Source organism: Thalassophryne amazonica, chromosome 3 (assembly GCF_902500255.1).
Source record: "Thalassophryne amazonica chromosome 3, fThaAma1.1, whole genome shotgun sequence".
In the NCBI taxonomy this organism is placed as follows: domain Eukaryota; kingdom Metazoa; phylum Chordata; class Actinopteri; order Batrachoidiformes; family Batrachoididae; genus Thalassophryne; species Thalassophryne amazonica.
Genome location: NC_047105.1, coordinates 62,803,057 through 62,828,033, shown reverse-complemented (window position 1 = coordinate 62,828,033; position 24,977 = coordinate 62,803,057). Strand labels below are relative to the sequence as shown.

The following is a 24,977-nucleotide window of genomic DNA, read 5'->3' as shown; positions in this document are numbered from 1 at the left end:
AACCACCGCAGCGCAGTGCCTTTAATACCTATGACATGCTCTAATCTCTGTAATAAAATTTTATGGTCAACAGTATCAAAAGCAGCACTGAGGTCCAACAGAACAAGCACAGAGATAAGTCCACTGTCCGAAGGCCATAAGAAGATCATTTGTAACCTTCACTAATGCTGTTTCTGTACTATGATGAATTCTAAAACCTGACTGAAACTCTTCAAATAGACCATTCCTCTGCAGGTGATCAGTTAGCTGTTTTACACTACCCCTCTCAAGAATCTTTGAGAGAAAAGGAAGGTTGGAGATTGGCCTATAATTAGCTAGATAGCTGGGTCAAGTGATGGCTTTTTAAGTAATGGTTTAATTACTGCCACCTTAAAAGCCTGTGGTACATAGCCAACTAACAAAGATAGATTGATCATATTTAAGATTGAAGCATTAAATAATGGTAGGACTTCCTTGAGCAGCCTGGCAGGAATGGGGTCTAATAAACATGTTGATGGTTTGGATGAAGTAACTAATGAAAATAACTCAGACAGAACAATCAGAGAGAAAGAGTCTACCAAATACCGGCATCACTGAAAGCAGCCAAAGATAACGATACATCTTTGGGATGGTTATGAGTAATTTTTTCTCTAATAGTCAAAAATTTTGTTAGCAAAGAAAGTCATGAAGTCATTACTAGTTAAAGTTAATGGAATACTCAGCTCAATAGAGCTCTGACTCTTTGTCAGCCTGGCTACAGTGCTGAAAAGAAACCTGGGTTGTTCTTCTTTCTTCAATTAGTGATGAGTAGAAAGATGTCCTAGCTTTACGGAGGGCTTTTTATAGAGCAACAAACTCTTTTTCCAGGCTAAGTGAAGATCTTCTAAATTAGTGAGACGCCATTTCCTCTCCAACTTACGGGTTATCTGCTTTAAGCTACGAGTTTGTGAGTTATACCACGAAGTCAGACACTTCTGATTTAAAGCTCTCTTTTCAGAGGAGCTACAGCATCCAAAGTTGTCTTCAATGAGGATGTAAAACTACTGACGAGATACTCTAACTCCCTTACAGATTTAGGTAGCTACTCTGCTCTGTGTTGGTATATGACATTAGAGAAACATAAAGAAGTGAATCATATCCTTAAACCTAGTTACAGCGCTTTCTGAAAGACTTCTAGTGTAATGAAACTTATTCCCACTGCAGGGTAGTCCATCAGGGTAAATGTAAATGTTATTAAAAAATGATCAGACAGAAGGGAGTTTTCAGGGAATACTGTTAAGTTCTTCTATTTCCATACCATAAGTCAGAACAGATCTAAGATATGATTAAAGTGGTGGGTGGACTCATTTACTTTTTGAGCAAAGCCAATAGAGTCTAATAATAGATTAAATGCAAGGCTGTCATTCTCCATCTGTGTGGATGTTAAAATCGCCCACTATAATTATCTTATCTGAGCTAAGCACTAAGTCAGACAAAAGGTCTGAAAATTCACAGAGAAACTCACAGTAACGACCAGGTGGACGATAGATAATAACAAATAAAACTGGTTTTTTGGGACTTCCAATTTGGATGGACAAGACTAAGAGACAAGCTTTCAAATGAATTAAAGCTCTGTCTAGGTTTTTGATTAATTAATAAGCTGGAATGGAAGATTGCTGCTAATCCTCCGCCCCGGCCCGTGCTACGAGCATTCTGACAGTTAGTGTGACTCGGGGGTGTTGACTCATTTAAACTAACATATTCATCCTGCTGTAACCAGGTTTCTGTTAGGCAGAATAAATCAATACGTTGATACAATTATTATATCATTTACCAACAGGGACTTAGAAGAGAGAGACCTAATGTTTAATAGACCACATTTAACTGTTTTAGTCTGTGGTGCAATTGAAGGTGCTATATTATTTTTTCTTTTGAATTTTTATACTTAAATAGATTTTGGCTGGTTATTGGTGGTCTGGGAGCAGGCACCGTCTCTACGGGGATGGGGTAATGAGGGGATGGCAGGGGGAGAGAAGCTGCAGAGAGGTGTATAGACACAGCTCTGCCTCCTGGTCCCAACGCTGGACAGTCACAGTTTGGAGGATCCAAGAAAATTGGCCAGATTTCTAGAAATGAGAGCTGCTCCATCCAAAGTGGGAATGGATGCCGTCTCCTCCTAACAAGACCAGGTTTCCCCAGAAGCTTTGCCAATTATCTATGAAGCCCACCCTCATTTTTGGACACCACTCAGACAGACAGCAATTCAAGGAGAACATGCGGCTAAACATGTCACTCCCGGGTCTGATTGGGGATGGGCCCAGAGATAACACAGAGTCCAACATTGTTTTTGCAAAGTTTACACACCGATTTAATGTTAATTTTAGTGACCTCCGATTGCGTAACCGAGTGTCATTACTGCCAAATAAGCTTTGCTTCAGCCCACACCCTTTCGGACTCACTAGTTTTGTCTGTGTTTGTTTGTGGAATTGTTCATTTTTTTTCTATTTGAATATTTTGTGTGCCAAATAAAAAACTTTGTCATTTGTCATTCATTGTCATATTATGTGCCATAAACTAAGCACTGCGTTAGTTCGGGCAGGCTACAAAGTCAAGCCATGCCATTATTTCAAAGCAACACTATCAGTTGGCAGCTCGGCTGATCTGGCAGCATGGGTGATTTGTCAAGCGAGTTGCTCAGCTGATTGCTACTACTTTTTCATTGGCTAGTTCACCTATGAAGCCCCTATTTAAACTGTTTGATGCATCAGTCACACCAGAAAAAATAAATAAATAACTGGAACCACAGCATGACCCAAACTCAGAGGGAACCCATGCAAACTCCACAGAGAAAGGACCAGCTATGAAGCGATACCACAACCTTCTAACTGTGAGGCAACTATGCTAACATGTATAAGCCACCATGCCACCCAGTGTCATCTTTCATAGAAGAACATGTTTTAACAACCAAGATAAAAATCATTACAGTTTACAGGAAAAATGTACATCCCACAGTGTAGGACTTCATTTGGTCAGTCTGCCTTTTCTTTTAAAAGCATAAAGTTGTGAACTCATTGCCGCCTGAGCTCAGAATTTAGGATCACCTCCAGGCTCAAGTTTTGGCTTAAAAGTCACCAGTGCTGCTCCCATTTGCAGATACAGCATTGTGAGTAAAAAAGTGGGGTCAATGAAGGATTGAATGGAGGAGTGAGTTTGTTAACCCACAGAAATTCAGTTCTTAAGTTTTGTAAATTATGGATGTGTGTTGGTAGGTTGCAGAATGTAAGCAAATTTTACATGTGAAAAGGTAGATCGGTGATTGAATGAAATGATGAATTAGGCTGTTTACTATTTATTTAAATTTTAGAGTTATGAATTATGTAAACTGTAGAAATATGAATCGTGTAATTTGTAGAAATTGCCCAACCAGGGACAAGAGTTGTGAATTAGTTCTCTTTGTGCATCGCATTAGTTGCAGACATTGCTCGATTCTATGTTGACTGCATTGTCCCTTTCAAATAAACAAATAATGAAATGAAATTATCAGTGACTAAAATGAAAAACTGTCAATGTTACAAAGGAATGAAATTAATTTTAAAATAATGCCAATTTATCAGGGACAGCTATAAAAAAAGCTAGAAGGGACACTCAGAATGTGCCACACACACACCTTACATGTGACACAGATTCATGCAAATTCATTGTTTGTGATTCAGTGTACCATAATATGTGGTTGTTTGTGGCCATGGCATTTGATCAATGATGTCCAAAACTGAACCACTTCATCCATCGCTAACACACAACCTTTCCACCATTTTAACGCCATATTAAACAGTTATGACGGTTTGACCTTTCAAGCTCACCCAAGGTGAAAGATCATGTGACCAATTAAATATATAACTTCATAATAATGTATTTTAGTAATCACAGGTGTATGTGTATCTAATTCTGCAAAGCATCCATTTTAAGTGAGTTTGACTTTTCAACTTTACCCAAGGTCAAAGATCACATCACCAATAAAAAAGTATTTTATGACTTCATATTAGTGTTTATAGTAACCATAGGTGTAACTATGACCTTCACTGAAACAATTTTCTATACCCGCTTATTTAGCCAATTAAGGGTTATGGGGAAGCTGGAGCCTATCTCAGCAATCATTGGTCGAGAGACAGAGTACACCCTGGACAGGCCACCACTCTATCACAGGGCCGCATATAGACAGACCAACACATTCTGACTCTCATTTACAGTCAATTTAAAGTTTCCAATTCACCCAACCTGCATGTCTTTGGAAGCGAGAGGAAGCCGGGGCACCCGGAGGGAACCACACAAAGACAAGGAGAACATACAAACTCCACACAGAAAGGCCACGGGTGGGAAACGATCCCATGACATTGCTGACAGGCAACAGTGCTAACCACTAAGCCGCCGTACTGTCTTCATTAAAACAGCTATTTCATATATCCCTTATACACCTCATCACGATCAGCATCAGGTCCAAATCTGAGAGTGGCTTGTAACCAGCAAACTTTTAAACAACTTTCCATAAACACAAATCACTCTGTCCATTGGCTGACCCTCAATCATACCACCATGTTTGGTCCACATCATATCAAAACTCTTCAAGTTATTTGTTCATACACAGACAGATACACAGGACAATATCCCTGCATGTGCTGCTGTGCATGGGTGCAACGATGGTACAAATACTAAAAAGAGTCACCAGACAAGTTATTAAGTACATTACAGCAATACTTACAAATATGGTTTTCCTGATTACCTGAGAACCATTGCCCCAAACACACGTTATCACTGCTGCTACTTAAAACATATTCACAAAGCTATTGTGTATATATAGATTAACCACATAGTATTTTTGAGGACTTGACAACATAATTACTAGTTATTTCCTCCATGAAGTGACTTGCTCCATATGGCACAAAGCACCTACACAAAACCTTTTAATATGAATGAATGTTGAGCGCATTAATAGAATGAATCAAATACAGCAGCGTCTCACCTCCTCCTGGCCTCATGCTGGTGAAAGTATTCAACAAGAACTCATATGGTACCACTGTTTTATACTGTAATCACAAAGTCAATGCCAGTGTAGCAGCGCAAAAAATCTCTTCCTGTGGGAGATGACACTTCATTAAAGTCAGACATCTCTCACCTAGCCAAGAGGGGCAATCATCTAAACGCATCACATCAAATGTGTGGACTAAACGCATGAAACAAAGATGCCGACGGAGCTGGAAGAAGCTCTGAAGGCTTATAAGTACAGTCTGCTGTGACTGATTTATGAAGTCACCAAGGAAGGTTTCAACCAGCTTACAATCCGATGGTAGGGATTACTCAAACAGATTTCACCTGACTGCTACTAACCTGGTGGAAACAAGTCTTAATGAGAACAAGAACCTATTACCCGTTGTTTCAGATCTGAAACAAGATGTGGAATCAGGATAGTTTCCTTCAGTACAATGAGCTGGAGTATCTCCAGAATGCAGTGGAGGTGTTAATGTGAAGGTGACAATGTGCCACTGGGAGTGTCATCTGACCATGGTCTGAACAAGTTCGTATTTAAAAACCTTTTTATTGAACAAAACCAGAGCATAATCAATTTTACAAATAGAAAATAGTATCCAAACAATTTTCTTAGTTAAAAACTGATTTGGATGCCCTCAAATCCACTTCAAAGTATCCGCATTTCCACAGTATTCTTGTGCTTTTGTTACTTTTGTGCCTTAAATAATTCTTTTGCACTTTTTTTCCCATGACTCTACTAATTAACACTTTAAAAATAAAATAATTCTTTTGCACTTTTTTCCCCATGACTCTACTAATTAACATTTTTAAAAACACATACTTAACCTTTGAACTCAATGGGCATTTTCTCAGTTTTATCATACCTTCACTAAACCCCCTTTAATGTAACTTTTTTTTTTAGTATAAAACCCATTATGTTGCATTTCAAAATGTTCAGAAGAATCCCATCTTTCAGAATAGTGACACATACTTTTCTAGAACACTGTATCGAGAATTTTGGTTCTAAATCTGGAAAAAAAAAAAAAATTAAATGCATTTTTAGAAAACTCTTGACAGGACTGTTTTCCCCCCCCTTTTTTAAGCATTTATGTGGAGTTAAGAGGCAGTATGAATTTGTCTGACTCCTGAATAGAGTGAAGATGCACTCTAAATCAGCCTGTTGAAGGCAGTGAGAGACAAACAGGCCAATGTGAAGGTTCTAGGATTGGCTTTGAGGCAAAGATCATCTACAACAGGGATTTAAACTAAAGGTGACACAATAGTTTCAGGAAGTGGCCAAATGAAGTCTATGCGATATTCCATCACTAATTTATTAACAGAAACATGATGAAAATTAGAGTTGGACTCACCGGCACATCCATCATCGGTCAGAGGGTAAAAGCCTCCACACATTTGAAACATTAATCCATTCAATTTCTAATTCACTTACAACCCTTATTCTACAGGGCACTCGTTCTATGACAGTTTGCTCACAGTCCAAAAAAGTGCAAAAACGGGATGAAATAGCTTAATCTGGCTTGTGTCCTAACAGGTTTATAAAGTATAGACCTGGCAACCGGCTAGAAAATGAAAGTAAGGAGCTGTGCCTTCAGCCAGAACTGCAACAAACACGGATTTAGCTTCAAATTTTTACTCCCATGGAGCACGATTGAACAAGTTTCAAGCTGTACTCACTAAGAATACCCCGTTTAAAGACGTTCAAACATGATTGCGCTAGTCTACTGGGAAGGATGTTGAGACTGCTCAGACCTCAATCGTGAATATTCAACGTTAGATTGTCTTGACCCGATATCCCAGTGCGTGGGGTGCGCCCCAACACAACGAGCGAGCATGCAGCCTGTTGAATGTGACTTGTAGCCAATCAGAAAGCGAGGTGACGGAAGCCAAGAGGGGAATCGAAAATAAAAACAGCTGTCATGGTGCACCAGAAAGTCTGATGCTCTCGCTGTGCTCCACTCCTTTAACCAACGCCTTTTCTTCTTGTATCTTTTTTTTTTCTCAGTTAGAAATAGTCCACAAAACTATTCACCACTGCTTCTTCCTCATTCACCAACCTTGTTACTTCGAAGTCACGTTTGTGCTCGAGAGGTTTTGCAAGGTTTCCTGTCTGACCTGGGTTGTTTGCGAGTGAAATATGTTCGTGTGTGGTGTGTTGTTTTTGCCATGTGGCCGCATACCCACACACTGTACGACCAAAACTGTTATATCTATATTTTTTATCATCTGAGGTGTGGGCTGTCTCAGGTATTGAAACCTACTGACAATTTTTTTAAATCTTGCTGTGTTATCCAGGTATTAGTCACATTAGCTATAAGATACAGAGGCAAAGATGTCACTCATTTACAATCAGAGTAGCCATTTTTACAGTGAGACAAGTGGTTGCTATACCGCCATCTAACAGGACCAAAATAGACAAGACGTCCATATTATGCAAATGCTAAGCCATGCAACATCATGACTGACAACCTGAGCGAAGGCAGTGTGATGTATGTTGGTTCGCCTGTTGGTTATATTTATAGTTACTTACAATAAAGTACATGTTATACTGTAAAACATCAAATCTCAATTACACTTTTTTGTCATACAGGTTTGATAATGAAATGTTTGGAATCACTGCCGATTTTTATGTATGTATCAGCACATATATTAAGATCATATATATATTTTTTTACTCCATAACATAGCTATCAGTCCCCAAAAAAATCCATATTGGTCAGACTCTACCAAGTGCCCAGAGATATGAATGTTACTGCAGAGATAAGTGAATTTATACAATGTTGATACTTTCAGTACACAGAGATACAATTCTGGTGGCTGAGTCTATGTAGTCATTGAAGACCTGGATCTTAGGTCCAGGACAACACAAACTCCACAATCCAACTTCTCACTCAGCTTCACCAGTGTTGCAACAAGAAATCCATTGATGCCACAAAGATCACAGCATCGTCCATGAAGTCAATCACACAAAATCCATTGAAATCATCATAAAATAACTGACATGTATTACTGTTCTAAAGGACATTTACTGTACTTTCTTTCTAAATCGATTACACCCATTTATACAGAGTCCACGAACGAGATGCGATTGAAAAATGACCTCTGCTCACCGTCACTCTCACTGACTCCAACTGGGATTGTAGGCTGATCACAATGGGGTCTCCATTGTTGGAAAAAAGATCCCTCTTGGTAGCCATCACTCTCCAACAGGTGCGCGAGTGTGTTAAACTGTGTAAAACACTTGCACAAATGTATGTATAAATGTTTTTAACTTGCTCAATAAAGTATTCATCATCACAAGTTGTGTAACCAGTTAACAGATACATGGGTCTCATAACTGGTCTTGATAAACTCTCACATGTCAACTCACTCTCAACCTGAGCCTATGGGTCATAATAAACTCTCAACTGACTCTCCATAGGGTTCAATGATCACAGATATTGACATATATTTTACCCTCGCAATGCAGTCGCAATGCAAGCTTGGTGTAAATGCAAATAACAGATCACAACAGAGAGCAGCCAAGACTTGTGAGAGTTGACAAAATGTCATGCTCTTGCAGGACTTATATAGGTCTCAGTCAAGTGTAAACAGGGCATTAAACCCCAAAGTCCACAGTGACGTGTTATAATAAAAATGAAACCATTTCCAAACAATATTTGCACAGCTGTATTCTGATGTCAGATTTTGTCAGTATTACTTCAACGAGTCCCTTCAGTTGTTTCGCAGCTGCAGTCTCTCTTCATAGCAGGAGCAGTCGCCTTTGCATCAGACAGCATGGCAGCTCACCACGGCATGGTACATACAGACAGAGATCTGACCTAGCTACCCACTGGACTGTATGTATTAAAGAAGATGAGAAGGAGAAAAAGAGAAGCTGTAATAAGGATGAGCGTAACAAGAACAGAGTGATAGTGAGAAAGTGTATAACAGTCAAGGGATTGAAAATGGAAATGGAAAGAGAAAGAGAGAGCGTCAGCACACAGCAGGACAGGCGCAAAGACAGCAAGAAAGAGAAAGATGCCAAAAAAAAGGCTGGAGAAAAGAAAGTATGGTAAGATGGTGACTCACTCCAGCGGTGATAAAGCTCTGATTATTCTCTCTGTTTTTCTGGGTCAAACATTGTGGGTGTATGATGGTCTCTATTAGCGTTGGCCACATGGAGCAGAAGCTTAAGTAACTTTAACTTCAACATTTAGGGACTGTCACAATATACTGTGAAACTGTAACTGTCAAAAGAGAGCCAAGTGTAAATCCGGCCTATAAACAGAATCAACTAACTTCCAGGACGTATGCAAGCACACAGCTCTTTTTATGCATCAACTGGCATCAACACAATTTAACCATCAGTACATGTTGTGAAACTGACTAATCTACATGTGGGGTCCATGCAGACCCCCCCCAAACTGTGTATTGTTTTTAATACTGTTAACATGTTTTATTTATGCCATTCTTGAAAATATCTGTATATAGCGAGATAGGGTCACTTTACAACTATAGAAAAAAAAGACTTTTGAGTATCTGGCTGATAAAAATCACATTTCACTTTGGAAGAGTTTTTTGAATTTTGTTTTTCCTTTATTTTTAAACACGAATTTCCAATGTCAAAATTCAGTACCTACTCCTACCTCCTGCAGTTGCTCTGATGTAAATATCATAAATAAAAACTGCTCTGAGAAATTCAGTAGTTATGAAGAATTGTCAGAAAGCTCAAAATTTGACCTGATACCATAAAATCAAACTGGGTTCTGACCATTAACACAAAATATCTTGGAGCCCCCAGTGCTTGATCAAAATAAGTGAAGTTGAAGACAGCATATAGATGACAATTACATAAAATTTCAGCTGAATAAATACAACACTATAATACAGTTCTAAGTTTGGGCAGCCCTGAAGATTTCCATGATTTTCCTTTATAAATCATTGGTTGTTTGGATCAGCAATTTCAGTTAAGTATATCATATAGGAGACAAACACAGTGATATTTGAGAAGTGAAATAAGTTTATAGAATTTACAGAAAGTGTGCAATAATTCTTTAAACAAAATTAGGCAGGTGCATAAATTTGGGCACCTCAACAGAAAAAAATACAATATTTAGGAGATCCTCCTTTTTCAGAAATAACAGCCTCTAATCGCTTCCTATAGCTTCCAATGAGAGATTGGATTCTGGTTGAAGGTACAACCCCAATTCCAATGAAGTTGGGATGTTGTGTAAAATGTAAATAAAAACAGAATACAATGATCTGCAAATCATCTTCACCCATATTAAATTGAATACACCACAAAGACAAGATATTTAATGTTCAAACTGATAAACTTGATTGTTTTTGTGCAAATATTTGCTCATTTTGAAATGGATGCCTGCAACACGTTTCAAAAAAGTTGGGACAGTGTTATGTTTACCACTGTGTTACCTCACCTTTGATTCTAACAGCACTCAATAAGCATTTTGGAACTGAGGACACTCATTGGTTATAATTATTATTATATTATTATTATTATTATATATTATTATATATTAAAGTTATAATATTATGATTGGGTATAAAAGGAGCATCCCAAAAAGTCTCAGCCATTCACATGCAAAGATGACGTGAGGATCACCACTTTTGTGAACAACTGCATGCAAAAATAGTCCACCAGTTTAAGAACAATGTTTGTCCAATGTTTCAACTGCAAGGAATTTAGTGATTCCATCATCATGATGCACAAAAAAGACAAATTCCCAGGCTTGTGCACCTTTTTGTTTGTTTTTTCTCAGCTCATAAATAAAATAACAACCCCAAATCCAATGAAGTTGGGACATTGTGTGAAATGTAAATAAAAACAGAATACAATGATTTGTAAATCCTCTTCAACCTATATTCAACTGAATACACCACAAAGACAGATATTTAAGTTCAAACTGATAGACTTTGTTTTTGGTGCAAATATTTGCTCATTTTCAAATGGATGCCTGCAACACATTTAAAAAAAAGCTGGGGACAGTGGCAACAAAGACGGGAAGTTGATGAATGCCCAAAGAACACCTGTTTGGAACATTCCACAGGTGTACAGGTTAATTGGAAGCAGATGAGTGTCATGATTGGGTATAAAACAGAAGCCGTTTCACAAGCAAAGATGGTGCTGAGGATCACCACTTTGTGAACAACTGCATGAAAAAAATAGTCCAAGAGTTTAAGAACAATGGTTCTCAACATTCAATTGCAAGGAATTTAGGGATTACGTCATCTACAGACCATAATATAATCAGAAGATTCAGAGAATCTGGATGCACGTGAACCTTCGATCCAGTCAGGCGGGCACTGCATTATAAAACCAACATCATTGTGTAAAGGATCTTACCGTATGGACTCAGGAACACTTCAGAAACCATTGTCAGTTAACACAGTTCGTCGTTACCTTCTAACAGTGCAAGTTAAAACTCTATCATTGCTTGATGTATGACTGTAGTCGTACATCAAGCAAGAATTCCACCTACAAAGCTTCAACAATTAGTGTCCTCAGTTCCCAAACGCTTATTGAGTGTTGTTATAAGGCAAAGGTGATGTAACCACAGTGGTAACATACCACTGTCCCAGCTTTTTTGAAACATGTTGCAGGCATCCATTCTCAAAATGAGCAAATATTGCACAAAAACAATAAAGTTTGTCAGTCTGAACATTAAATACCTTGTCTTTGTGGTAATATTCAACTGAATATAGGTTGAAGAGGATTTGCAAAATCATTGTATTCTGTTTTTATTACATTTTACACAATGCTCCAACTTCATTGGAATTGGGGTTGTATTTGGGACCATTCTTCTTTCCAAAACTTCTCCAGTTCAGTCAGGTTTGTTGGTTTCCGAGCATAGACATTCCGCCTTAAAATCACACCACAGATTTTCGATAATATTCAGTGTCTGGGTACTGAGATGGCCATTCCAGAACGTTGTACTTGTTCATCTGCATGAATGCCTTAGTAGATTTTAAGCAGTGTTTGGGGTCATTGTCTTGTTGAAAGATCCAACCCCAGCGCAACTTCAACCTTTGTCACTGATTCATGGACATTATTCTCAAGAATCTGCTGATAATGACTGGAATCCATGTGACTCTCAACTTCTCCTCCCCATCTGCATATATAGTAATGGTTAAATGCCACACTGGCAGAACCACTTATGTACATTAATACACAAATATGCAATTTATTCTTGCAAGATAGTAGTTATGTAGTGTGTGAGTGAACGTGGTGTGCAAATCTGTGATCCTACGCAAAGCCAACGACAACTCAGGAAGAGCCGACCACCAAAACAACACGAAGACAGACAAGAACGAAGACAAGTGGTGAAGGCAATAACTGTGAAGTGATGAAGAAGCGAGATACCGAGCAGATGGGGCCCCCAACCATACAACTTATCAGGACAAACAACCACACATGAACAAGTAGTGACAGCAACAGTCTGTTGCCTAACTTAGGTGAGCATCCATACCCTAATCTAGCACACCAGAGTCTTGATCCCATTGAGAGCACCAAAACCAAATTGTGATGATGGCACAAACACACAACCATCACTCACAGAGACCCAGATCACAGCTAAATATGAGGTCTGTTAGAAAAGTATCGGCCCTTTTATTTTTGCAAAAACCATATGGATTTGAATCACGTGTGACCTCCTGTAACAGTGGAATGTGATCGTTCATTTCCAAACTGGACACTGTGTTGATCCGGGACATCGTCTGACCTAACACGAAATTGCGGAAGACGTGTACATCAGCACTTTTTCGGCACACTGAGACAGACGTGCGGAGGAATTCCGCGCGTAGGGACGTTTCCGCATGGCGCAAAGCAACGCCGTGATGAAGCCTCACAGGACGTTCTTGGCATGTCCAGGTCATACACAATTTCTCGGATAGTCACACGACTGAAAGCCACCGAAAGCCGTCTGAAAGCATCTGAAAGCCGTCCTGTGAGACCAAACACGGAGGTGGTTTGTGCCGCGCCATGAGCGACAACGTGGCGCATTCCTCCGCTCCTGTTTCCATGAAAAAAAAAACTCCTGTAACAGTGGAATGTGCCGAAAAAGTGCTGACGTCCACGTCTTCTGCCTTTTTTGTGGAACGTCAGACGACGTCCCGGATCAACAAAGCTTCACGTTGGAAATGATCTGGTTGAGCGGGGTTTCAGCCTGTCAATCGGCGCTCCGGAGTGCGCCGTGCTCTCAGACGCTGTGGACTGTCTTTAAACCGGGCTGGAGCACTCCTTAATCTGTGTAATCTCCCATAAATCGTCGCTGAAAGCTATCTAAATTTTCCGAATGGTATCCACCTGGACGGTCTTCACAGTTGCTGGAAAAATTTGATGCAGCAAAGCTCCAATCGTTCAGACATTTTATTCGCAAAAAAACAAATGCGAAGAGAGGGGTTGGACCACTGCTCACACAAAGCCTGCTCACAGGCGAATGACGCAACCGACAGGCGTGAAAAAACTCACACATGCGCACAAAGGTTCAAGCTTGGCTGATGCAAATCCATATGGTTTTTGCAAAAAAAAAAGGTCCGACACTTTTCTAACAGACCTCGTATCCGATTAATACTGTGGCTGGTGTGTTGGGCCAAGACAAAGGTACAGAACTTTAAAATATAATGTGGACAACTCTGGCACGTCAGAAGCCATACGGCAGACTGCACGCAACAGATGGAAATGGGTCTATGACGCAGGGCCTCAGAAGAAACCAGGAGAAGAAGGGCAGTGGAAGGGCACAGGGGCCAGAAAGGGCAGCCAACAGAGCCATCGGGGCAGCCCGACAAACCACCAGGGGAACGGCCCGGTGCTGCAAGAACGCACTCCCCACACCGCCCCCCACAGAGGCACAAGAAGCAACCCATACCCAAGGGAAGCACACAAGATTCTGGGGCCCCCGCAAAAGCAGGGGCCCCAGAACCACACCACCCAGACCATGGCCCCCAAATGGAAGCGTGAGCAGCGGCAGGGACGGGGAGCAAAGGAGTCACCGCAACTGAACCCAAAGCGGGGCAGGGACCACCGAGTCATACGAAGGCGGGCCCGGCCCCCAGACAAGAGGCAAGACCCAATCACCCGGGCCAAGCAGCACACAAGGCTCCCCCAACACCCAAGTTTCCCCCAGCGCAGCCAGCAGGAACCCCCCAAACTCCTCCCGGCCCTCAATCCACACACACACACCCCACACCCGGACCCCACCCCAAACACCAAAGCCCAAGATCGGGAGGCCACAAAAGCAAGAGCGGGGCAACATCCCACCCTACAGAGACCACATCTCCCCAACCCCCCAGCAGCCGTCCACCCTCCCTGTGCCAGCCCTCAACTTTAACAAGATTCCCAGTATCTGCACTGGCCACACAGCATGATGAAACTACCTTCAAATTTTACTGTAGGTAGCAAGCGTTTTTCTTGGAATGCTGTGTTCTTTTTCATCCATGCATACTGCCCCTTGTTAAATCCAAATAACTCAATTTTAGTTTCATCAGTCCACGGCACCTTATTCCAAAATGAAGCTGGCTTTAGTATACCTCAAGTGACTCTGTTTGTGGCGTGTATGCAGGCTTCCTCTGCATTACAGCATCATACAGCATCTCAAAGTGCGCTGTATAGTTCAACAATGCACAGAGACACTATCTGCAGCAAGATCACGTTGTAGGTCTTTGGAGCAGGTCTGTGGGTTGACTGACTGTTCTCACCATCCTTCACTTCAGCTTATCTGAGATTTTTCTTGGCCTGCCACTTCGGGTCTTAACTAGTGCTGTGCCTGTGGTCTTCCATTTCCTCACTATGTTCCTCACAGTGGAAACTGACAGCTGAAATCTCTGAGATAGCTTTTAGTATTGTTCCCCTAAACCATGATGTTGAACAATCTTTGTTTTCAGGTCATTTGAGAGTTGTTTAGAGACTTCCATGTTGCCACTCATTAGAAAAGATGCAAAGAGGGGAAACATTTGCAAATGGCCATTTTAAATACCCTTTCTTATGATTGCATTCACCTGTGTAAGGAGATCAAGGGTCAATGAGCTTACCAAACCAATTTTGTATTCCAATAATTAGTGCTAAATGTATTCAAATCAATAAAATGACAAGGGTGCCCACATTTATGCACCTGCCCACTTTTGTTTAAATAATTATTGCACACTTTCTGTAAATACTAGAAACTTCATTTCACTTCTCAAATATCAGTGTATTCATCTGCTATATGATATATTTAACTGAAATTTATGATCCAGACAACCAATGATTTATAAAGGAAAATCATGAAAATTATCAGGGGTGCCCGAACTTTGCATACAACTGTATATATGTAAATACTGCAACACCCATTATAAAATATTGGAGCCCAGATGTGCTGGTTAGGGCTAATTAAAGTGGATCTATAGAATATGTTGAGCACTTACCCTATGACAACAATGACAAAGTCCAGCATGTTCCATCCATTTCTCACATATGCATTCTGGTGCATCACCAAACCATAAGCAATGATCTTCAAAAAGGTTTCAATGGTGAAAATGATGAGGAAGGCATACTCGACCGTTTCCTGCAGACACAGAAAAAAATACATGTTACCATTTGACGCATCAGATGCATCACGGTTATCTTAGTGCTTATTTCTATACTTCATATCACAAACAAATGAGCTACTTGACCTACTAAGATTTCACACTGAGGCTGTACCATTCAAATGCGCAAAATAGCATTTTTCATTTAATACATTCCCTTTAATGACAGAGTTCATACACCTTTTCTAAGGTCAAATTCAAGCACTTTCAAGCTAAATTTTCGAGCTTTTCCCGCACATTACAGCTGTGGTAAATTACATTTACATGGGTGATGGCGGGAATTTTTTTTTTTTACTGAATATTTAGTGGAAGGTTTGGGGTGGATGAACACTGACGCAAAGCATACATCTCAGGGTGGAACACCCGAGGAGAGAGAGGGGTCTGTGGGGCCTACCCTGGGAAATTCTGAAAAATGAAATGCTTATTAGGGGTGCCGGAAAAAAAATCGATTCACATCCAAATCGTCATTCTTTTTTATTAAGATTCTGAATCAATCCAAAATGTCCAAGAATAGATTTTTAAAAAGCATTTTTTTAAACATTTTCTTGCTTACTCGCTGCATGTACTGTTTGTCAGGCAATGGCCTCCGTACTACAGCGTCCCCGTGAGGGGAGGGTCCGGCGTGCTTCAAACATTCTTGAGTTGCAGCTTAGCATGGCGGACGAAGAGCTAATTCAGCCAGCACCGCCTTTGCTGAAGGCAAATGTTTGGGTGCATTTTGGATTTTATTATTTGCTGAGTAAGGAGTTTTGTCATGACTTATGCAGTGTGCAGAATCTGCAAAATGAAAGTCAAGTACTTCGAAAACACTTCAAATCCGCAAGCCCACATGCGACGCCATCACCCGGAGCTAAAAGAAGAGGAGCAGCAGTCTCTGCCGACTACTGACCAGCACACACTCCATCACTTTGCTAAACTGCCAGCCAACTCTGAACGAGCAAAGAATCACTTGATTAACCTTGTAAAGCTGCATTTTCTTAAACATAAACATTTTTTATGTAATATAACTACTTCTCAGAGCTCTTTGAATCAAAAATCGATTCTGGATCGAATCGTCACCCCTAGAATCGGAATCGAACTGAATCGTGAGTTGTAAGATTCACATCCCTACTTCTTATAGTAGCATTTTTAGGTACTTTTAGGCATAAAACATTGTTTTACAGGAACACTTTCATACAAGCACAATCAAAACCATCAATATGTGAGAAAAGACCTTGGAAAGAACCAGGGACATGATAACACTTTTCACAAGCTAAACATCATCACGTAAGACACAATAAATATAGGAATGAAAACTAAAAAGACATGGGTTTGTCATCTACAGTGAAATTTCTGTGGATTCAAACAATTCTTTGCCTATACAGTGCTGTCAATACAGTAACTGTTGTCTTCACTTAGAACAGACAAGACATAACATATACAGACAAGAGGTGACAGTACAGACAGAAACAAAAATGTATCCCATGGTCAAACTGACGAAGCCATCAATTACTGTGTTCCATAGATTAAAAAGACGTCAGCAGGCCACACAGCTTTTTTTTTCTCATCATGCACCTGTTTTGTGGAACAGTCTGCCTGCTGAGATAAAACAGTCAGATTCTGTGGAGTCATGCAAACCCAGATTAAAGATCCATTGACTCTCCGTTTTGTATGACTAATGTATTAGTGTTGTACTGTACTACATTCCCCTCAGTCTTAAATTATGTTACTAATTGAAGCAGATATTAAAGAAAAATTAAAGAAAGAAAGCAATATTAAAGGATATGTCTCACATTTTTTAGCATCCCAGTTAGTAAGACAACATAAAAGTACTCATGATTGTAAGTGTCTCTGCACAAATGTGCTAATAATTCGTGATCTCTGATGTATTTTATTCCTCTCACTCTTGAGCGTTTGCAGGTGCATTCCCGGAAAATGTCTCACTTGGCAATTCTCTGCATTTTTCAGTGTGTGATGTCCTAATTAGCAAAACAGAAACATCTCATCTCTGACAGACAGAGGGAAATGAACCTGCTCCATCTGAAAACGAAGCTTTTGAGCTGCTATTCAAACACGATGGCTCAGATTTACAGAGAGCAGACGAGCTTCACCCTGAAACTCTTAACTTTTTCAGAGTGTCGGATTTTGGAGCTTAAAGTGTGGTGATGCGCTGTTTGTGTGGATGCTGGAACTGAAGCTGTGGACACGGATGTGGGACATCTGACACTGTTTTTAACAGACTGCCTGAACACAGAGATGGATTTGTTACATTGGAAAAAGTCAGAATACATTATTTCCAGGAGTTCATGGGCATTATTTTACGTACCACGATCAAGAGAGAGGCAGAGCTGCAGCCGGTGTGCTTCTTAGATCGCGTGAAGTTTACATTTGGAAATTAATCCACAACACGATGGTGAGTGTGGCATGTTCTCCTTTTGTGTTTTGTGGCTAGATTTCTTTCTTTCTTTCTTTTTTTACTGTGAGAGTGTAAATTTGGAGCTGGAATGTGTGTATGTGTGCTACGAAGAACGCTGTGTGTGTGTGTGTGTGTGTGTGTGTGTGTGTATATATATATATATATATATATATATAAAACAGAGCTCACGTGGGTGACGTGATAGTCAGATCACCTGCTGTGTGTTCTGATCTGACAGTCCATTTCAACCTAGGGGGGTTGTCAGTGTCCGTTCCGTGCGCGCGTTCACTTGCTGCAGCTTGTCACCACCACAGTGATATATGTTTTAATTTATGTCCACATAAATACATAATCAGACACATGCGCCCTTCAGTGGACAGTTGTTGGTCCATGACTGTCCAAACACAGTAGGTGTTGTGTAGTTGGAATGTCCAGAATGACAGATCACAACAGCTGCTTCTGTTGGAAGCTACGCCTCCCGTGAGTGGAGCATATACACCCACGTCAGTGTGTGTTTAAAGTCACACTCGTGGGGAACTTAGACAAATTTCACAGCAGTATGACAGTGATTGTCTGCAGTGTTGTCGTGCCAAGAGTGCGACTGGCCACACATTTTCTAAGTGCCATGCGAGCGGTGTTAGATGTCGGCACCTGCCACAAGAGGGTGCGATGGGTTCACACAGCGCACACTTTGTCTTTCAGGCACACACTTTGTCTTTGATATCTTGGCTGTGTGCTTGGAGTCACTGTCCTACTGAAAGATGAACTACCACACCAGTCTGAGGTGAAGAGCACTCTGGAGCTGGTTTCATCCAGGATTTTTCTGTACACTATCTTTAATAATATATTGCAAGTGTCAGTGCCCTGACAAACAAAAGGGAACTCAAATAGTTCACCCTGACTAACAGTGAGTGAGTAAACATCTTGCATCATCTCGTAATTCCTCACATCACCTCAGATCTTTCACAGTAAAAGTTGCAGATGAACACACTACAGTAACTACAGAAGGCAGCCAGCTGACCACAAACATCCACATATGTTCTGAAACTGTGTGAGTGGAAAAACCTGTCAGTATACTGCTTTTGAAATTAACACAACCACTGCAAAGTGCACAAGACCATAAATTTACCATACTGCAACCACAAACCTCAACATTTCCCCTGATTTGCCGTGAATAAAAAACATCTCAATTTCCACAAGTTTTTTCAGTATATCAGGGAAAGAACATTTACAAGTCAATGAATATGTTCTGGACATACAACTGGGGTTGTATCTCTCACGTGTTCTGTCTGCTTCATTTTTTTTGTTTTGTTTTAGCTGTAAGTGCTCTGGGCACACTTGTACACATAGCAGAACAGGTGCGCTGACCACATCTCATGCAGACACAAAACAAACGTTTCATATCAACTGACATGGGATCTTTTTTTTTTATCTGCAAGTCGTGCACATTATGCAAGTGACAAAGCAGGTGATCCAAAGGTATTGCAACTGTAGATCACAAATGCATCTCCCATCTCCAAGCACATCTTTACACTCCTCCATTCTGGACAGAAACTTTTCTGACAGTGCATAGTGTGAGTACAGCAGCAAGAGTCTAAGCCCATGTTTTGAACATGACCAGAATAATCTCTGTGAGTTATTTTTACCAGGCGCCAAATCACAGACACCCATTTTTTCAGTGACAGTCTACTGAATGTAGCTGAAATGGACCAACTATGCAGCCTAACGAGAATCTGCAAAATCGTTAATAACAAAAAATTAAGTTTTAAAATTTTCATTTCAGAGAATGTAGTTTATAAGAGGGTCAGCTGACAAGTTCTGCCTCCTACATCGATTATTTCAATAACAAGAGCAAATCGCGTAACTGCTTAAAGTGTTGTGAAAGTGTAGGAACACGGACCCACAACAGGGGGCGCAAATGAACGGACAATGGAGTAAGTCAAATAACAAAGCTTTACTGTTGTGAAACTCGCACAACAAACACAACAGATTACAATTTCGGGAACAAGCTGAATTCCAATGGTGTCGTGTGGGCAGGCTCGAAGGTAGGAGACGTCTGTCCAAGTCAAACCGGATAGAAGTCGATAGAAGTCGGCCAGGAGGGCCGGGTCCAGGATGAAGCTCCTCTTCACCCAGGAGCGCTCTTCGGGACCGTACCCCTCCCAGTCCACCAGATATTGAAAGCCCCGGCCCCTCCGTCGGACATCCAAAAGCCGGCGCACAGTCCAAGCCGGCTCGCCATCGATGATCCGGGCAGGAGGTGGTGCCAGACCGGGTGTACATAGGGGCGAGGTGTGATGGGGCTTGATCTTCGACACGTGGAACACTGGATGGATCCGCAGTGAGGCCGGAAGCTGAAGCCTCACTGCGGCGGGATTGATGACCTTGAGGATCTTGAAAGGACCTATGTATCTATCTTGCAATTTCGGGGAGGCCACTTGTAGTGGGATGTCCTTGGTGGACAACCACACTTCCTGCCCGGGACGATACGTAGGGGCCGGGGTTCGCCGACGGTCTGCATGGGCCTTTGTCCTCATCCGGGCCTTCAGCAAAGCAGAGCGGGCGGCACGCCACACTGACGGCACTTTCGTAGGTGGGCCTGGACCGAGGGCACACCGACCTCTCCCTCAACCACTGGAAACAACGGGGGCTGATACCCCAAACACACCTCAAAGGGGGAGAGGCCGGTGGCTGACGACACTTGGCTGTTGTGGGCGTACTCGATCCAGGCCAGATGGGTACTCCATGCCGCCGGGTGCGCGGCTGTCACGCAGCGCAGGGTCTGCTCCATCTCTTGATTGGCCCGCTCTGCTTGCCCGTTGGTTTGGGGGTGGTATCCGGACGAAAGACTGACCGTGGCCCCCAGTTCCCGGCAGAAGCTCCTCCAGACATGCGAGGAGAACTGGGGACCGCGATCGGAGACAATGTCTGATGGAATCCCATGCAGCCGGACGACGTGGTGGACCAGGAGGTCTGCCGTCTCCTGGGCTGTTGGGAGCTTCGGGAGGGCCACGAAGTGGGCCGCCTTGGAGAATCGGTCCACTATCGTGAGGATGACGGTGTTTCCCTGGGACGGCGGGAGGCCCGTGACAAATCCAGGCCGATGTGGGACCAGGGGCGATGAGGCACGGGCAGCAGCTGTAGCAGTCCCGGAGCCTTGCGATGGTCGGCCTTGCCCTGGCGCAGGTACAGGCCTGGATGTAATCCCGGACGAGGCCTCCAGGGACGCCCACCAGAAGCGCTGCCGGACAACTGCCACGGTTCTTCGCACCCCTGGATGACAGGAGAGCTTAGAGCCGTGACAGAAGTCCAGGACTGCAGCCCTAGCTTCTGGTGGGACGTAAAATCTGTTCTTCGGTCCAGTCCCGGGGTCCGGGCTTCGTGCCAGGGCCTTCCGGACGGTTCTCTCTACGTCCCAGGTGAGGGTGGCCACGATAGTGGACTCCGGGATGATGGGTTCCGGTGGATCCGACAACTCAGTTTTGACTTCGTCTTCGTGTACCCGGGACAAGGCATCTGATCTCTGGTTCTTGGTCCTGGGCCGGTAGGTGATGCGGAAGTCAAAACGGCCGAAGAACAGTGACCAGGGGCTTGCCTGGGATTCAGCGCTTGGCGGTCCTGATATACTCCAGGTTCCGGTGGTCAGTGAAAACCGTGAATGGCACAGACGTTCCCTCCAACAGATGTCTCCACTCTTCAAGAGCCTCTTTCACCGCAAGGAGCTCTCGATTGCCGACGTCATAGTTCCGTTCGGCCGGGTCAACCTGCGGGAAAAATAGGCACACGGATGAAGGACCTTATCGGTCTTCCCGCTCTGGGACAACACAGCTCCTATCCATGAGTCCGAGGCGTCCACTTCAACCACTAACTGGCGACTAGGATCGGGCTGCACCAGAACGGGTGCAGACGAGAAGCGTCGTTTCAACTCCTTGAACGCGGCATCGCAACAATCCGACCAGGTGAAGGGGACTTTTGGTGAGGTCAGGGCTGTCAGGGGCTAACTACCTGACTGTAGCCCTTAATGAACCTCCTGTAGAAATTAGCAAAGCCGAGGAACTGTTGCAGCTTCCTGCGGCTTTGGTTGGGGCCATCTCTCACCGCCGCAACCTTGGCCGGATCGGGTGCGACGGAGTTGGGGAGATGATGAGCCCCAGGAAGGACAAAGAGGTGCGGTGAAACTCACACTTCTCGCCCTTAACAAACAGCCGGTTCTCCAATAACCGCTGCAGGACCTGACGTACATGGCGAACATGGGTCTCAGGATCCGGAGAAAAGATGAGTATGTCGTCAAGATATATGAAGACGAATCGGTGCAGGAAGTCCCGCAAGACATCATTAACCAATGCTTGGAACGTCGCGGGAGCGTTTGTAAGACCGAACGGCATGACCAGGTACTCAAAATGACCTAACGGGGTGTTAAATGCCGTCTTCCACTCGTCTCCCTTCCGGATCCGAACCAGGTGATACGCATTCCTAAGATCAAGCTTGGTGAATATCTTAGCTCCATGCAGGGGCGTGAACACCGAATCCAACAAGGGTAAGGGATATCGGTTACGAACCGTGATTTCGTTCAGCCCCCTGTAATCGATGCATGGACGTAATCCGCCATCCTTTTTCCCCACAAAAAAGAAACCCGCACCCATCGGGGAGGTGGAATTCCGGATCAACCCGGCAGCCAAAGAGTCCCGGATGTAGGTCTCCATTGATTCGCGTTCAGGTCGTGAGAGGTTGTACAGCCTACTGGACGGGAACTCAACACCTGGAACCAAATCAATGGCACAATCATACGGGCGGTGCGGGGGAAGGGTGAGCGCCAGATCCTTGCTAAACACCTCCGCAAGGTCATGGTACTGCACCGGAACCGTCCCTAGATTGGGCGGGGCTCTGACCTCCTCCCTGGCCTGGGAACCGGGGGGAACCGAGGAACCTAAACATACCCGATGGCAGGTCTCGCTCCACTGAACCACTACCCGGACGGCCAATCAATCCCGGGATTGTGTTTCAACATCCAAGGGAACCCTAAAATCACACGGGAGGTGGCCGGAGTCACAAAAAACTCGATCTCCTCCGGTGATTCCCCGACACCACCAGAGTTACTGGTGGTGTCTTGTGAGTGATTGGAGGGAGTAGGGAGCCATCTAGCGCCCGTACCTGCACAGGCGAGGTAAGCGCCACCAGAGGGAACCCTATCTCCCTGGCCCATTTGCTGTCTAGCAAATTCCCTTCTGAGCCCGTGTCCACCAGTGGTGGGGCCTTCAGGGTTAAATCCTCATACAGGATGGTAACTGGGAGTCGTGTGGCGATGTGGGTGTGTCCCACGTGAATGTCTCGGCCCACCCCTAGCCCAGTTTCTAGGGGCGGGCGTTGGTGTTTAACCGCTCGGGGCAGTCTCTTAATTGATGCTCAATCGAGCCACAAACAAAACACGCCCCGTGGGCCAGCCTCCTTTGTGTAACCGGTGCCCTAAATGCTGCCCTACTCGTGTCCATAGCTTCGTCAGCAGTGGGGGCTGTAACCGCACGGAGCGCAGGGGCCGTGGAGCGTGGGGAAGGCGGAACGCGGTCGGAACCGGAAGGGAGAGGGACGACGCGCGCCCGGCCACGCCCTTTGTCTCGTTCCCGACGGCACTCTTCTTACCGATTGTCCAATCGTATGACAAGATCGATGAGCCCATCTAAATCCCGCGGTTCGTCCTTAGCCACCAGGTGCTCCTTGAGGACCAACGACAGTCCGTTTACAAAGGCGGCGCGGAGGGCAGTGCTATTCCAGCCGGACCTCGCAGCCGCGATGCGGAAGTCGACTGCATAGGCAGCTGCGCTCCGGCGCCCCTGTCTCATTGACAGCAGCACGGCTGAAGCGGTCTCTCCTCTATTAGGGTGATCGAACACTGTTCTGAACTCCCTCACAAACCCATCATATGTCTGAAGGAGCCGTGAATTTTGCTCCCAGAGCGCTGTAGCCCAAGCGCGTGCATCACCACGAAGCAGATTTATCACATAAGCTACTTTGCTAGCGTCGGTCGCGTACATGACGGGACGCTGTGAGAAGACGAGCGAACAATGCATAAGGAAATCCGCGCACGTCTCCACACAGCCTCCGTACGGCTCTGGGGGGCTTATGTATGCTTCAGGGGAAGGTGGGAGGGGTCGTTGAACGACCAGTGGAACGTCACTGTTACGCACAGGGTCGACGGGAGGGAGAAAGCCTTACCGAGACATGTCCAGAGTCTGTTCCGATTGAGGAATCCAGATATAGTTTAAGAGGTTGTGCAATTTTTATGAAACCACCAGTAGAACAAATGTAAGGGTTTTTGTGTGTCTGTGGTTGGGGTGAGGAAATGGAACAAATGTTCTACAGAGGTTAGAATGAGTAGTACCTCAGTAAGATTTAAGAAACTACTCAAAAGAACATCATGTCTAATATCATAAAGAAGCAATATAATTTGATTTATATGAAATGTTCAATTTATAAGTGGGACTTATTGTATATTTGAATGTGTGGGATGTATATGCGTATGTAGATATATAGATATGGGTAGGTGTATATGTATATAAGTGACTGTGATATGTATGTATATACTTATGTTTTAAAGTATACGTATGTATATAGGTATATATGGCACAGCCCAAGCAGAGGGTCACCCCAAGAGCCTGGTCTGCTTGAGGTTTCTTCCTTATAGGGAGTTTTTTCTCACCACAGTTGCCTAGTGCTTGCTCTGGGGTTGGTAAGGTTAGTCCTTACTGGCGTAAAGTGCCTTGATTCGACTTTCTTGTGATCTGGTACTATATAAATATAATTATAAGTGAATATATTGATGTGTATGTCTGTGTGTCGACATGTAGTAGTGAATTTATATTTATGTAAATATGACTGATTAGAATTGTTGGACTTGTACTAGCAGGGTGGGCGCTAATAATCAATCAACTCAATCAACTTTTTTTTTTATAGCGCCAAATCACAACAACAGTTGCCCCAAGGCGCTTTATATTGTAAGGCAAGGCCATACAATAATTATGAAAAA

At 43.3% G+C, this 24,977-nt stretch overlaps 1 protein-coding gene across 11 annotated transcripts in view; it reads right to left on the bottom strand.

Moving 5' to 3' along the window:
- Positions 1 to 24,977, bottom strand: part of cacna1da (calcium channel, voltage-dependent, L type, alpha 1D subunit, a) — a 274,993-nt gene that overhangs the window by 135,408 nt on the left and 114,608 nt on the right. For all 11 annotated transcript variants that reach the window (XM_034166498.1, XM_034166497.1, XM_034166500.1 and 8 more), the window contains one exon: positions 15,400 to 15,539. In XM_034166498.1, the coding sequence (XP_034022389.1) occupies positions 15,400 to 15,539 (140 nt within the window). The remainder of the gene's footprint in view (positions 1 to 15,399; positions 15,540 to 24,977) is intronic.